Raw genomic sequence first — 16756 nt, forward strand, 5'->3', positions numbered from 1 at the left:
ACCTGTAGTACATCAGCTGAGCCCTGGTCATCTGGGATTTTCAGTGTCGTTTTCTGGTATCAAAAACTTCTGCTGGACTACACAATAACATCAACAACATGTTATTAACAAAACAAATCATAAAATTACAGTCACTTACTCTTTATTAGCTGCTTACTAAACATATAACTCACCTGAATTGAGAAAATCTTCCCTCCATCCTTGCACTTCTGTCAACATCCTGACAAAGAAGAGAAAACGTAATTTAAAATAACCTCTAATGTTAGTGTGAACATTTTAAAAATGCAAAATGTTTAATATGGAAGCCACGAACTCTCATAAGTCACGAGTCACTACTAAAACATTTGTAACGTTAGCCGTTACGACTCAAAACATTGCAGCAAAACTTTACCCGTTCATGGATAAACTATGATCGTTTTAAGCCAGGGTAACGTTAGACACTTCAGTTAACTGACATTGCTAGATATTACCTCGTCTCGTAGGCATTACTTTATGGAAGCTTAACAGAATGTTTCTTGAGCGAGTCACTACTTAAATTTGACAGCAAAACACTCGTTTACAAAAATAAGGTGAACAGAAAGACGTTAGCTAATATTAGCTTGTTCACATCGGGAAAAAAGTCCATGTTTTGCATCGGAGATTCATTCAACACAAAGTTCGCCGCGGTTATTGGCGTCAGTACACAGTATATAACGTAACAGCTATGTAATCAGCGGTCTATCAGAAGATAAAGAACATTTTGGAATTAGTTTTTTACCTACCTCGAGACGAAGTAGACAACTTCATCAGTCCTCGTGTGGCAAAACCAGGCTCGTGTCATGGCGCGCTCCTGATGTAACGTTAAAACGTGCTCCTGAACACCAATGAATGAACTCCGAAATACAACACAGCCAGGGAGTATCCCGTAACACAAAATGTAGTGAGAGTTAAAAAATAAACTCCAAAAATTTAACACTTTCACACTTTTTTGCCTAACTCCTGATTTTTTAACTCCAGAAATTTGCTGTGTAGTGTTTACATCTCTAATCATCTGTCCAAATGAATTGGCGCCTCTGCCGGGGTTAAGCATTAATGTTTTAGAGTCTGTTCATTATTAATAAATGCTCATCATGGAGAGTGAGTGCCAAGTCTCACAGCCTGAAGACTGCAAGAAGTTTTTCATACGGCTCATTTATAGCTTGTGTCGGCTAGTTGAAAGCAAACCAGTATAGATGTGCTGTTTAGATTAATTCATCAGATTAAAATGTCAGGCTGGTTCAGATTACATTAATTGCTCTGGTGTTGTTTGTGTCGTTGTTTGGCAGAGCAGTAAATCACATTGCCGCTCCTTAAGAGACCATGTGAAAATCTTTATCTATAATAACTGGGAAAGCAGCCAGTTACCATTTAGAGACATTATGCTGAGATATATGACCATAAAATGGATTGGTTGACCAAACACAATCTTATGGATGAATGGTTAAGTTTATTGAAAGCTTTAAATGAATATTATTTAAGCTAGGGTTTTCCAAACTGTGGATTGTGAGGAGAATCCAGGGGGTTTATGAGTTGGTGAAAAGCTAATATTTAATTAAATTCTAAAAATATAAAATGATAATTGTTTAATTAATAATAATAATATGGCTAAGAATGGGTAACATGAATGTGTTGTTAAATTATTGAAATATTAACTTCAAATATTTACTTGAAGTCCCCCAAAGATTTAATGTAAAAGAGGGGTTGACTAAACTAAACTACACTAAATTAAAAAAAAAAAAAAAATATATATATATATATATATATATATATATATATATACATATTATATATATTACAATATATAAATTGTAATATTTATATATTACAATATATAAACTCATTACAATAAATTAAGTTAAATTTAATTTTAATAACATTTTTACATTTAAATTTAAATGAATAATGCAACATATGTAACATGAATGTGTTGTTATTATTACAAATATTAACTTCAAATATTTACTTGAAGTCCCCCTAAGATTTTATGTCAAAGGGGTTTGGCTAACTAAAAATAAAATAAAATAAAGTTAAATAAAGTTCAAATAAAAAGTTAAATGCAATTATTAAATTAAAATTATAAAATGAAATAACATTTTAACATTTATTGTAATAATTTAAAGGTGCCATAGAATGGAAAAATGTGTGTACCCTGTCATAGTTAAATAATAACAGTTCAGTACATGGACATGACATACCATGAGTCTCAAACACCATTGTTTCCTCCTTCTTAAATCTAGTATTTGCAAAAGACCACCAAAAAATAGGTCAATTGCAACATAAAACTGACTGTTACGAAACTTTCCCGAGATCGTTAATAGTTACGCCTCCAACATTTGAGCTCCTAATTAAATATATATTTTTATCCATGTGTGAGCTATTGAAATGAGAAGCTCTGTGAAACAGCCAATCAGAGCAGAGCTCATTAATATTCATGAGGCTTCCAAATAAGCAAAAACAGAGCCTTTCATTCTAGGGGCAAATCCTAGGGTTGTAAATGGACCTGTAAAACCATTTCTGGATTTTTTTTGCCCTTTCCTATGCCATATACCTTCTATGTAGATATCAGAGAACAATTTAAAATATTCTCTCAATGCATTCTATGGCACCTTTAAGTTAAATTAATTTACATTTCTAAATTAAATTATATTAATACTGTAACATATAACATATGAATGTGTTGTTAAATTATTAATCAAATATTAACTTAATATTTACTTAAAGTCCCTCTAAGATTTTATGTCAAAGAGGGTTTGGTTAACGAAACTAATCTAAAATAAAATAAAACGTTAAATGAAATATAATAAAAAATTATAATAAAATACAATAAATAGTTAAATAAAATTAGTTAAGATTAAGTTACATTTAAAATTACATTTTTAAATTAAATTAAATGAATTATGTAGCATATGAATGTGTTGTTAAATTATTGAAATATTAGATTTTATGTCAAGGGGGTTTGGCTAAGTAGCCGTAAAATAAATAAACTTATTTAAGTTGAGTCAAATAAATTACATTTTTTTTTAAATTAAATTAAATTAATAAGGTAACATGAATGTTGTTAAATTATTGAAATATTAGCTTAAATAAAAAGGTTTAATAAAGTTCAATAAAATTATTAAATGTAAAATAATTTGATTAAAATTAATACAATAATTTAACCAATAAAAAAATTACATGTTAAAATTTAAATTAAATCAATAACATGAAAAAAATGAGAATCCCTGCCTTTAACACAACACTGTTGTTTCTGTATTATGTAAATATTGACTAATGTTCTGTAAATGTCGCATGAGGAAATAAGTCAGGCCTATATTTGCAAAGAAAGCATCACAGATTTCTGCCGAATTCAGCTGTTGATTTTGTTAAACAGCAACTTGAGGTTATCTGATTTATTTGTCCATTGTTCATTCTGTTCATTGATTGGTTACATGCTACCTCTAAATTGATTTGTGTGAACTAATCTTCCGTGACCTCAGAGTGTGAAGCTGGTTTAGGCTGTATTGTGTTGTCTGCTTAAATCTGTGTTTTCAGCAAACCACCGTCACCCACAATTCACTCTCATTAGTTTGATCAACTGATTAACGCTCGGACAGGAAAGCGATCCGGCCTGACCTGAGGGATTACAGCACAGACGCTTTTCTTTCTGAGCAAATGAGGGGTGGAGAGGACAGCAAACATCCAAATTATCTGGTCTCTAAATGCTTTGATCCTTAAAGAATCCTTAAGAACATCCTTAAGAAAATCTCAATCCTCTACAATAAGGATTTTGTTTCTGTTGGGCTGGATGAACCAGTAGCTCATGCATTTTAAAGGTGCTTCAGTTTTACATACAAATGTATGTAAACCGTTTGTTGATGGCATGTTTCGTCTGACCAGTTGACTACGGCTGGGACTTATTAATCATTAATTAGCATTCTGTGTTTAATCTTATCAGAATTAAAGGAAGCCAATTATTTTATTGATAATTTTCTTGTTGACAGACACCTAAGATTTGAACTTTGCCCTTCACTCAGCTCGTAAAAGCGATGTTTTATTTTAAGTGATATTTTTTAAAGACTCTTGTAAATACCATAGTATATGAGTATCTTCATCATTCAGTTTAATGGTATCAATAAAAAATGGTTTTATCTGATTCGTGGCACTCTAGTGAGGGATTCTATTGCCCGTTCACAAAAATATGACCCTGAACCATAAAACCAGTCATAAGGGTCAATGTATTAGTAAATTATCTGAAAGCGGAATTAATAAACCTTCTATATATGTGTGGTTTGTTAGAATAGGACAATATTTGGCCAAGATACAACTATTTGAAAATCTAGAATCTAAGGGTGCAAAATATTGATAAAATGGCCTATAAAGTTGTCCAAATGAAGTTCTTAGCAATGCATGTATACAATTTTAATATATATATATATATATATACACACACAAATAAATACGTTTTCGGCCTTCGGCCCAGTGTGTAGTTTAGTTCGGCTTCAGCCAAGAATTTTCATTTCAGTGCATCCCTAATTTTTATTTAGTTAATGATTACGCATTTTTCACAGCTAGTTTCTATTCTGGGAACAATTGTCGTTAGTGATCATAACATGCAGATTAGTCACCTGGCAGCTATTCCCAGTCTCTCACTGAGATGATGCTGGTTTTTCCCTCGACAGGCTGTTCGCTTGTGACCAGGATCAATGTGACTCATTGGAGCAGCCGTTACGAACACCTTTAGCACTCCTGTGATCAGAGGAGCGTAACACGTGAATGAGAGTTCGCTGCTTTTTTTTTCTCGTTTGCATTTCTTGCCCGTTTACCCTTCAGATTTACATGCCAGATGTTTGTTGAGCCTGTTCCATCTGCCAAGCCAGAAATTTGACTGACTGATCCAACATCTAAGACTTGGCATGATTGGAAAAAAACAGGCCTGATTGGTTCCAAATTATAAACTGTGTTTTAAATTATGTTTTAAATGCAGATGCATGCATAGAAAAATTGCATACTATTTTAAATGACGTTTTAAATGCAGATGCATGCATAAAGCAAAAATGCGTACTATTTATAGTCCCAGGCTTAGACTGTATATTAGAGTTGTCCTGGTGTAGATAGAGATCTGACATGCCCAGTAACTCTCTGGAGGTTTGTTGTCCCTCGTCTTCTGCCAGGCTGCTCCCATTATTACACTCCCTACGGGCGACCGCGTGTTTCACTGCAGCTGAATGCCTGGCGACGAGAACGGTCTGCAGATTTCACTGTGCCCTTGAGAGCATTCTGCGTAAATCTCAAGCAGCGATACCCACTAACCATGGTTTTCTCTCCAGACCGAAGAGGTTGAGGACAGTTGTGATAGAATGCAAATGAAATTTGATTAGGAAAAAATGCTTAATTCACATGAAAATGTCAGAATAATAAAAATAGGCTTTGCTTTCTTTATCTAAAATATCATTTTTTTATTTTTTTGCTTTGAATTTTGAGCTCTGAGCATGTTTTCTTGAGACTCAATTAAATACATGAATTTAACACTTTATATTGAGCACTGTTCTCTCAAGTGTGTTTTTACCTTGGTTACGGGGTTTAGTGTGATGCAAATCATTTAACCGTGGTAAGGAAATCTTTGGGATTTCAACAGAAACCAATCACAAAACCTCTAATGCTTCACTGTCAGCCTAAAGCTAGACTGACCTACACACCTGACACACTTTTACAGCAATTCAGCAGTGAACAATAGCCTGTCGATGTTGTTTTACAGGTCTGAGCAAACAACACCCTTTAGACCGCACGCTTCTGAAAGCCTTTCTTTGGAAACATCCGTGTTTCTTTGTCCTTCTTCCAAGAAAACAAATGTAAAGCAGTACTGTTTGCTGAAGCTGCGGTCTATCGATGATACATGATACAGCAAAAATTTTTCCAGGTGACACTTTTCTACCACCACGAGATGTATTTAACTTTCTATAGGTGTCCATCGCTGCTGGTTTGCAGAGGCAGTCATAATGACTTTGCTGCTTGTAATTATGGGCTGTCAGGAGCGTTCGCTCTAACGCTGGCAATTTATTGCAGTCTAATGTTCTCTAAAGGGCTTTTGTAAGTGGCATGGAAATGCTTATGAAATCGCACATTTAAATGCACAGTAACACTGTAATGCTTAGTGTACAGTAGATTAGCATGCAAAAGATGTATTTGAGTCTAGAAAGTTCTACAGAAGTACGTGAATGCAAATGCTGCTACATCAGTTTGTTTTGGTGCATCGATGTGTTCTGAAATGTTTTAACAGCAGTTCTAAATTGTTGCATTCTAAATTTTATATTATTATTTTTTTTATATCCATAATTTATTGTCATTTATTTTTTAATTAAAATGTTTTTTAAAAAGTCTCTTTTGCTCTCCAAGCCTGCATTTATTTGATTCAAATTACAGCAAAAGCAGTAAAATTTTAAAATATTTTTACTATTTCAAATGACTTTTCTCTTTGAATATATTTTAAAGTGTAATTTATTTTTGTGATTAAATCTAATTTTCAGCATCATTACTCCAGTCTTCAGTGTCACATGATCCTTCAGAAATCATTCTAATATGCTGATTTGCTGCCTAAGAAACTTTTTTTATTATTATTTTCAATATTAAAATATATTTAAATATATTAAAAATATTTTTGAGTACATTTATTTCAGGATTCTTCGAATAGAAAAATCTAAAGATCAGCATTTATCTGAAATAAAATGCTTTTGTAACATTATACACTATACCATGCAAAAGCTAAGTCAGTATAATTTTCTTTTTATTTTTTGGGAAATAAATTATAGAAATGATTACTTTTATTTAGCAATTGATCAGAAGTGATGATAAAGGTATTTATAATTTTACAAAGGATTTCTGTTTTAGATAAACGCTGTTTTTCTAAACGTTCTATTCCACAAAGACACACACACAAACAAGTTTGAGCAGCAAATCAGAATGTTAGAATAATTTTTAGGATCAAGTGACTGGAGTAATGATGATTAAAAATTCAGCTTTGAAATCACAGAAATAAATTACATTTTAAAATATCCAAATAGAAAACCGTTATTTTAGATAGTAAAAAAAAAAATCTAGATTTCTAAAAAAAACGTTAAAAATCTTACTTTTCAAAAACCTTTGACTTGTAGTGTATGTATGTGTGTACAGAACATTTTATTTATTTATTTAGTTTAATTTTATTATTTTTATTTATTTATTTATTTTTTTAAACATCATTTGAAATTGTTGCATTCTAAATTTTACATAATATATATTTTCCTCATCATCTTTTGTTTAATATGTTTTTAAAATGTATGTTTAATAACCTGAATAAGATCTGGATTGGATTTGTTGTGGTTCTTGGTGAAGTTTAAATGAGAGATGCATACAAGATTCAGTCTTGTTAAAATAAATGATGCAAAACCTGCTTTCCAATGTAAACCGTCATCATGACAAGCATGAAGCATAAAAATGTTGCTTTTGGGCTTGATAACTTTCAGTTTGTAGACTGAACTAGTTATGCAAGAATCTTAAAAAGATCCGACATCCGACTTTGTGCACGAAAACTGATCTGATCTGGCACAACATTATTTTTTGTTTTAATGGGTTGCACTTTTAGCATGAGTCAGTATAAACCAGACCTTATGCTGGTTTAGTGTGGTTCAGTCTGTATTGTCTTGTGCTGGATCATGTTTTTAGTTCTTTGCTTCGAGTCTCGCAGATTTAGCAAGTTTCGATACATTTGCTCTCTGCTCTACTTGACCTTCTTATCAGACATTGGCTATGTAGGATAAGAAGATCAGATCATAAATTTACTGACTTCATCTTTGAGTCTTGTTCATGAAAATTAATCTTTATTAGTCTTAACATTCATTTGAGCAAAGCTTTGCATACATGATGAATGCCCAGTCTGTCTGTGCAATGACAGAGCCAACTTTGCACACAAGCTAATGATCATTTAGACTAAAAATAAAAATGAAATCATTTAAAACGGTCAAACTTTATGAAAAGATCTTGAATGCATCCTTATCTTTTATGCATTTGTATTTACTGCGTATTGTAGGTTTTGTTTTACTGTCCAGGTGGGTGCATCCAGAGACAGTAAAATGTTGTGAACTCGTATCTAATCTTTCTATTATGTACTATAGCTGTGAATTAGTTTATTGCAGCCAAAGGTAAATTATGAAAAACAGAAATTATTAGTTTACCTCATGATACCCTGCTGCATTGCCATGTGACAGAAACAAAATAAACATTATTCACGATCATCCAGTCACTGTAACCATGATTTTGACTGACTGATTGATTGATTTTTCCCTTTTTTTCATATAATTGAATTAATTTAAACAATCTTCCAAGATAATACCTTCTTGGTTCAATAAAATTTAGTTACTATATTTTATTTTTGAAGTGAAACTAAGCCATATTTATTGCATTGCATTGCATTTTATTTCATTTCATTTCATTTTATTTTATTTTATTGCATTTTATTGCACTGCATTTTATTTTATTTCATTGAATTTTATTTTATTTTATTTCTTTTTATTGCATTGGATTGCATTTATTTATAACACTATATTGTAATTTTGATAATGCCGTTAAAGCGATAGTTCACCCAAAAATGAAAATTTGATGTTTATCTGCTTACCCCCAGGGCATTCAAGATGTAGGTGACTTTGTTTCCTCAGCAGAACACAAACAAAGATTTTTAACGAAAACCGGTGCAGTCTGTCAGCCAAATAATGGAAGTGGATGGGCACCAGACCTTTAAAAGTAAACAAAAACATGCACAGACAAATCCAAATTACACCCTGCGACTCGTGACGATACATTGATGTCCTAAGACACGAAACGATCGTTTTTTGCGAGAAACCGAACGGTATTTATATCATTTTTACACAAAGGTAAATAAATTCAAATAGAAAACAGCTGTTTTAAATTTTAAAAAAATATTTTTTTTTAAATGCACTGTTTTTGTTCTACTTCAGATCAAAAAATGCAGGGTTGGTGAGCAGAAGAGACTTCTTTATAAAGCATTAAAATCTTTTAGTTGTGTAGGTCACTTTTTTATTATTTTTTTACCTGGAACATGCTGCAACTTATATTTCAAGGAAACTGTAAAGCAATACAATGCATGAATTGTGCCAAATAATAGAGGTACTTGAGTACAACTTTGTTTGTATAGCACATTACTCACATGCTTGTAGTTTCAGTTTTACCCAGATTAGAGTCACAGTTATTATAAACCACATTAATTATACACACCAAGTCAAAACAGGTTTATTTAAAGCTTTAGTTAACAAACGCTTATCTTTAATAAATCTCTGTGAACTGTGTCATTGTATTTGAGAATAAAAGATTTGTTTTCTGAATGTGATGTTCAGTGATTTGGTGTGAATTTAGAGCCAAGAACACACTCTGTCTGTCTCAATTTGTTCTTGTTCAGTCGCTGTGATTGTTGATCCTTTGAAATCCTTCTAGCAGCCGCTGTGATTTAGTAGAGCTGTAAACCAGTTTTGTTCAAGTTTTGTCATGCATGCTGTCAGATTCCCTCGAGCTGGCTGAGTGGATGGACATAATTGTCTGCTGTTAGAGCCAATCTTGCAGAGCAATGCAGAGAATGTTTAAGAAGGTCTAAAACTAATTACATTTTTTTAAATTATGTTTTTTATAATTATTAAACAAATAAATATTATCAGTTTATTTAAATGGACAAAAAATTTAAATATAAAAAATAAATACAATAAAATAAACTTTTTTTGTTTAGTTTCACTTGTTTATTAAAAACAAAATATAAAAAGTCAAATAAATTAATAAAATAAAAAGTCGCTTCTGCTTAAGTTCACTGCATTGTCAAAATTACAACATAATATAATAAATAAATAAATCACTTCAGTTTATTAACTGGATAATCAAAAAAATATAAACTAAATAATTAAAATAAAAAGTAACTACATCAAATAAATAAATACATTGCTTATCAAAAATAAAATATATAAGAAGTAAAATAAATTAATAAAATAAAGTATATACCTTCTGTTTAAGTTAACTGCATTGTCAAAATTACGACAATACAATAAACAGCTAAATAAATCAAAATGACTAAAATAAATGACTAATTAAACAAATAAATACAAATATATTGTTTAAAAATAAAATGTATAAATAAAATTAATTAATGAAATAAAAAGTATATAGCTTCTGCTTGAGTTCACTGCATTGCCAAAATTACAACATAATATAATAAACAAATAAAATTACAAAATAAAAAAGTAAAATATAATAAATAACTGAAATAACAAATGAATGATACATAATATTAAACAAATAAAAAAGATTTGCTCAGTTTTACTTGTTTAACAAAAATAAAATATAATAACTAAAATAAACAGTAACTAAATCAAATAAATAAAATATACAACATAATATAATAAACAAATAAATAAATCACTTTAGTTTACTTTAACCGATCATCAAAAAATAAATAAAATTAAATGAAGTAAAATTAAATTAAAACAGCCTCACCTTAGTTTCACTTGATTATCAAAAATAAAATATAATAAATAACAAAAATGATCTAATAAATTATAAAAAAATAAATAAATAAAAAATAAATTGTTTATGCTCAGTTTTACTTGTTTAACAAAAATACAAACGAAAAATAATAAAACAAATACAAATAAATCACTTCAGTTTTGTTTCCTCGATCATCATATTTTATATTGTAATTTTAATAAAGCAATGAAACTAAGTAGCAGATATTTATTATTTGTTTTGATTATTTTAGTTAGTTATTGTATTTGTCAACACACAAATGAAAATGAAAATATATTTATTTTATTTTAAAGTGACCATTTTGAAAATTTTCAGATTTTGATGCACTGCATTTTTTTTCAAACTCTCAAGTTTCACTTGTTTAACAAAAATAAAATATAATAAATAACTAAAATTAATAAAAACAATTAAACAAACAAATAAAAATAATTGTTTATCAAAAATTAAATGTATAAGTAAAATAAATTAATGAAAATATATAGCATTTGCTTAAGTTCACTGCATTGTCAAAATTACAACATAATATAATAAACAGATAAATAAATCACATAAAAGTAAAATATAATAAATAAACAAATAAACAAAGTGCTCAGTTTTACTTGTTCAACAAAAATAAAATATAATAAACTCAAACTCTAGGAGTCTTAAAGTTACAGAACATCCTTTTTATTCCAAGGTTGCAAGTGTAAATTATAGCTGTTTTGGTGCAAGAAACCTTGATTAAACGTGGACAGAAAAAGATACATTGCTATAAAAGTTTTCATTCCGGGCCTTTTCATCCATCTTTTCCTGTTTTCCTCTCCAGCTAACTGTTCCCATGCCACTTAAAGGTGTAAAGATGTGGAAAAAGTGTGAACATGTGAAGTCAATGAGTTATTTAGATCGCAGCTTGCATAAGTCTTCATTTGTGTAGCAGTGAGATGTTGACATTTGTTATGTGCTAACGAGCGCTTTTAATTGGATGTGCTCAGTGTGTGTTGGCGCACTGAACGCAGGTAACATGTTCACACCGTCGGTCTTCACGCTGTTTTCTGGTCTCTCCACACGTGCCATCTGAAGACGCGTGCCACCCTGGGCTCTGAATAATTCACAGCTTCTCCTGGGGGCTTATTGTTGGGCGTCGGAGGGCCTCACGACGGGCACGGTGCCAACGTGAAGGTCAAATCAGCTTGTAATAGCTGAGCTCTGCGCTTTTGTCTGGTTGCTGTCACTCCTTTGTGTATTTTTATGTAGTATGGCTTGAGGGATGGGCCGTATCTGCACAATCTTATCAGGGTGTGAGTATTTTATCACAGCAACCATATCACAATATAGATATTTTATTCAAAGTCTACTATGAATTGTTGATATATTAAACAGACATGTGGCTTTGATAATGCATGCAGTCAGTTAAAATCAAGTGTTTAGATTTATTTTATTTTTTAACGATCTATTGAAACTGAAGTTATTTATTTTGATAATGCATTAAAAGAAATCAGAAATTATTTTATTTTTTGTTTAATTTATTTTATAAATCGTCATTTATTTATTTTTGATAAACCAAAATAAAGTAAGACTTTTTTTACTTTTTTATTTTATGTAATTTTATTTATGATCAGGGAAATGAAACTGAAGTTATTTATTTATTGTTAGTTGTTTAATTATTTGTTTTAGTTGTTTATTTTGGTTTTAATTAAAGTGAAACTGGGTGGAAAATATTTATTTTTTATTTATTTGTTTAATTCATTATTTTAGTTATTATTATTATTATTATTATTATTTTAGTAAAACTTATTGTATTTTTTGATGATCCAGTTAAAGTAAATTGAAGTGATTTTTTTGTTTATTATATTAAGTTGTAATTTTGACAATGCAGTGAACTTAAGCAAATCTATATACTTTTTATTTCATTAATTTTACTTATTTTATTTATTTATGTTTAATTATTCATTTTTTATTTTAGTTATTTATTATATTTGATTTTTGATTTTTTGAAACCAGTGAAAATAAAGGTTTTTTATTTTATTTTATTTTATTTTTTGATGATCCAGTTAAAGTAAACTGAAGTGATTTATTTACTTGTTTATTATATTGTGTTGTAATTTTGACAATGCCGTGAACTTAAGCAGAAGCTATATCCGTTTTATTTAATTAATTTATTTTACTTATACATTTTATTTTTGATAAACAGTTTTTTTTGTTTAATTAGTCTTTTTTATTTTAGTTATTATATTTTATTTGTAATAAACCAGTGAAAATAAGACAAGGGTGTTTATTTAATTTAATTTAGTTTAATTTTATTTTTGAGGATCCAGTTAAAGTAAACTGAAGTGATTTATTTATTTGTTTATTATATTATGTTGTAATTTTGACAATGCAGTGAACTTAAGCCAAACTTTTTTATTTATTTATTTAATTAGACTTTTATTTTATTTTAGTTATTTTTTTTTTATATATTTCATTTTTGTTTAACCAGTGAAAATAATGTGAGGTTGCTTATTTAATTTTATTTAATTTGAACTTAAGCAGAAGCTATATACTTTTTATTTTATTAATTAATTTATTTTACTTATTTTTTTATTTTTAATATAGGCCTACAAGTGAAACTGAGGCAAAGTTTTTATTTTAATTTTATGTTTTATTTTTTTATGCAGTTTTTGTTGTCCAGTGAGACTAAACTGCAGTTAATTATTTGTTTCATAATTATTTTATTATCTAACTGAGCAACAGCTATTTATTTATTTTTGATTGTTTTAGTTATTTATTTTATTTGACAACAAACAAGTGAAACTCAGCCAAAGTTTTTTGTTTTTATCCTTTTTTATGTTAATAACTACTTTAAACAAAGCATCCTTCTAATGCATGTGCATATAGAGAAATACAAAACCGTTATGTTGGTTGCATAATAAATTGTGAAAGAGGCTGCTTTAAAGTGTTGAGAAACAGGCTTATTTCCTCCATTAATGTTGTAGCTACTGTCCAATGTTAACCAGCTAAATGTTGACCTCTGGGTTCAGAGGAGAAATGGAAGACACAAGTCATTATAGATCCATGTCTGTAATGTCACACAGACCAGTGTATGTAGATATATAGATAATTGTAATGACGTCAGTCTTTAAATAAACCACAGATGCATCACTGTTCCAAATACAGATTTCCTATTTGTCACATGTATGGCAAGCCGTTTTAGCCTAAAATATACTAAGCGTTACTCGTCGTAAATGCATTTTTACAAGTAACAATTCAATTAGAGAGCTCTATAATCCAATTCCTACTAGTAACAATGCCAGTTAGGGAGCTCTTTAAACCAATTTTTACTAGTTACAATTACAATTAGAGAGCTCTCTAATTCAATTCTTACTAGTAACAATTACAATTAGAGAGCTATACAAATGAATTTTTACTAGTCATATGTCTCCATTGACTTCATTTTTAATTACAGAGCTCTACAAAAGAATTTTTACTAGTAAGAATTTCAATTAGAGAGCTCTACATTTGAATTATTGCTAGTATCAGTTCCAATTAGAGAGCTCTCTAATTCAGTTTTTACTAATAATTCCATTTAGAGAGCTCTCTAATTCAATTGTTAGTAGTAAAAAAATAATTACAGAGCTCTGCAGTTAAACATATCTTTAATGTGTTTAATGTGTGCTTTTACTAGTAAAAATTTAATTGTAGAGCTCTCTAATTGTAATTGTTACTAGTAATAATTCAATTGTAGAACTCTCTAACTGAAATTCTTACTAGTAAAAATTATTTTGTAGCGTTCTGTAATTAAAAATGAATGGAAGTCAATGGAGACATATGACTAGTAAAAATTCATTTGTAGAGCTCTCTAATTAGAATTGTTACTAGTGAAAATTGAATTGGAGAGCTCTCTAATTAAATTCTTACTAGTAACAATGAAATTTATGATGAGTACCAATTAGTATATTTTAGGCTAAAACAGCTTGCCATACACATGTGTGACCGCCGATTGACCGCTCCGATTGATTCAAGTGATTGAACTCCTCGTGCATCTTATTCATCCTCTGGTATGCTGTGTGACCTTTCATGAGTTCAGCCCATGTTTGACTCCAGAAAACATTTAGCTCTCAAAGCGCTGCATAACAAATAAACTCTAAATACCTGCAGCTGCCTGCAACAACCTGCTTTAGTCAAGAAAAGCTTTAGTGATAATAGCCTTACACAGCTTATGACAAGCTAGAGATGATAGAATGGATATCAATCATTTGTTTAAAGGTTTAACTGGCATTAGAGCTAAACTGTGAACTACCCACTCTTGATAGTGACCCTGCCATGATGCTCTGACACTTTTGACATTATTTTGCACCTCTGAGTTTCACACCTGTTTCACATGTCTTTGGTTATTGCCATCAATTAGCTATTGAAAATTGTCAGAAAATCTCATTTGCATGAAAGGAGCAAAACTTGTCCTATTTTAATGAATGTAAGTGTTAATACAAACATGAATTAGTGTACAAAGCCAAACCCCAAAGATGGACTATAAATTGCATTAATCATCAGATTTACTAATCATAAAGTTTTTGTCTTTTGCTTTCACTAGTTTTATAGTTTTTATTTTATTTTATCTGCATTGTGTTGTTATGTTGTTGTTTTTTTCATTTGCTTCCACCAGTTCACTTTGAGTTTTATCTGCCATGTCAACATGCAGAAAATTTTGGATCAACCATGTTATAAAATTATTTTTTTATATTTACTGAACATATTATTTGTCTTTTGCTTCCACCAGTTAACTTTTATTTTATTTATCTGCAATGTGTTAATATTTTGTTTTTTTATATTTAGTAAACATTGAGTGTTTGTCTTTTGCTTCCACCAGTTTGCTTTATTTAATTTAATTTATTTAAGTTATATATATTTGCTGAACATGGTATTTGTCTTTTGCTTCCACCAGTTAACTTTATTTTATTTTTCTGCTATTCGATGTTGTTTTTTAATATTTACTAAACATTAAGTGTTTGTCTTTAGCTTCCACCATTTTTTTTTTTTATTTTTTATTTTTTTTCTGCTGTTAATTTTATATTTACTAAACATATTATTTGTCTTTTGCTTTCACCAGTTTATTTTTTGTTTTTCATTTTATTTTATTTTATTTATTTTATCTGCTATGTCAACATGCAGAAATTGTGTTATATATTAAGTGTTATTAAGTTGTTATATTATTATTCTTTTTTTTTAAATATTTGCTGAACATAGTATTTCCTTATTTTATTTTTCTGCTATGTGGTGTTACATTGTTTTTTATATATATTTAGTATATTTACTAAACAGTAAGTGTTTGTCTTTTGCACCAGTTTTTTATTTTATTTTATTTATTTATTTTTTATTATGTGCTATGTCAACATGCAGAAAAATTCAGCCAGTCCACTTATTTTATTTTTAATTTTATGTTGCTATATTGTTATAAGATGTTATATTACATTATAATACACTATTATATTATGTTGCTATTATATTATATTATATTATATTATATTATACAGAAAAAACACTATTATACAGAACAGCAAAAATGTATTATTTTAGCAATTTTGGCTACATTACAACTTTTGGTTAAAATTTTGAATATGTTGTTTTCTGGTAAAAGTTAATTTCAGAGCATCGCTATTTATATTAGTACCAATAAGTGCAGTTCTCCTGTATTCATCTTTCCATGTTCCTCTTCCTTCTTCCAGGGTTCCACTTGATCCCTAGCATGTCATCCATCGTGCCGGAGAGCTGTCTGCTGATCGTGGTGGGCCTGCTGATCGGCGGTCTCATGAAGCTGGTAGGCGAGGTTCCTCCGGTGCTTCGGTCTGATATCTTCTTCCTCTACCTGCTGCCTCCCATCATTCTCGACGCCGGCTACTTTCTTCCCATACGGCCCTTCACTGAGAACCTGGGCACGATTCTCATGTTTGCAGTGGTGGGAACGTTCTGGAATGCCTTCTTCGTTGGTGGTCTGCTGTTCGGGGTTTGTCAGCTCGAGGGCCATAAACTGGTGAACGTGGACCTCCTGTCGTGCCTGTTGTTCGGCTCCATCGTCTCAGCCGTAGACCCTGTGGCCGTGCTGGCCGTGTTTGAGGAGATCCACATTAACGAGCTGCTCCACATCCTGGTGTTTGGAGAGTCTTTACTTAATGATGCCGTCACTGTGGTAAGTACACTGAACTTACAAAAAAATCTGGAATTAAGTGGTATTATATATGTGTATATGTAATTT

The 16756-nt window shown here is 30.1% G+C and overlaps 1 protein-coding gene across 1 annotated transcript in view; it reads left to right on the top strand.

Annotated features, from left to right (window-relative positions):
- The window catches only part of LOC141342481 (sodium/hydrogen exchanger 1-like), a 36617-nt gene that overhangs the window by 8479 nt on the left and 11382 nt on the right, over nt 1-16756 (top strand). Inside the window, exon 2 of the mRNA XM_073846938.1 lies at nt 16230-16694. Coding sequence (XP_073703039.1) covers nt 16230-16694 — 465 coding nt within the window. The remainder of the gene's footprint in view (nt 1-16229; nt 16695-16756) is intronic.

This window comes from Garra rufa, chromosome 9 (assembly GCF_049309525.1).
Source record: "Garra rufa chromosome 9, GarRuf1.0, whole genome shotgun sequence".
NCBI classification, from domain to species: domain Eukaryota; kingdom Metazoa; phylum Chordata; class Actinopteri; order Cypriniformes; family Cyprinidae; genus Garra; species Garra rufa.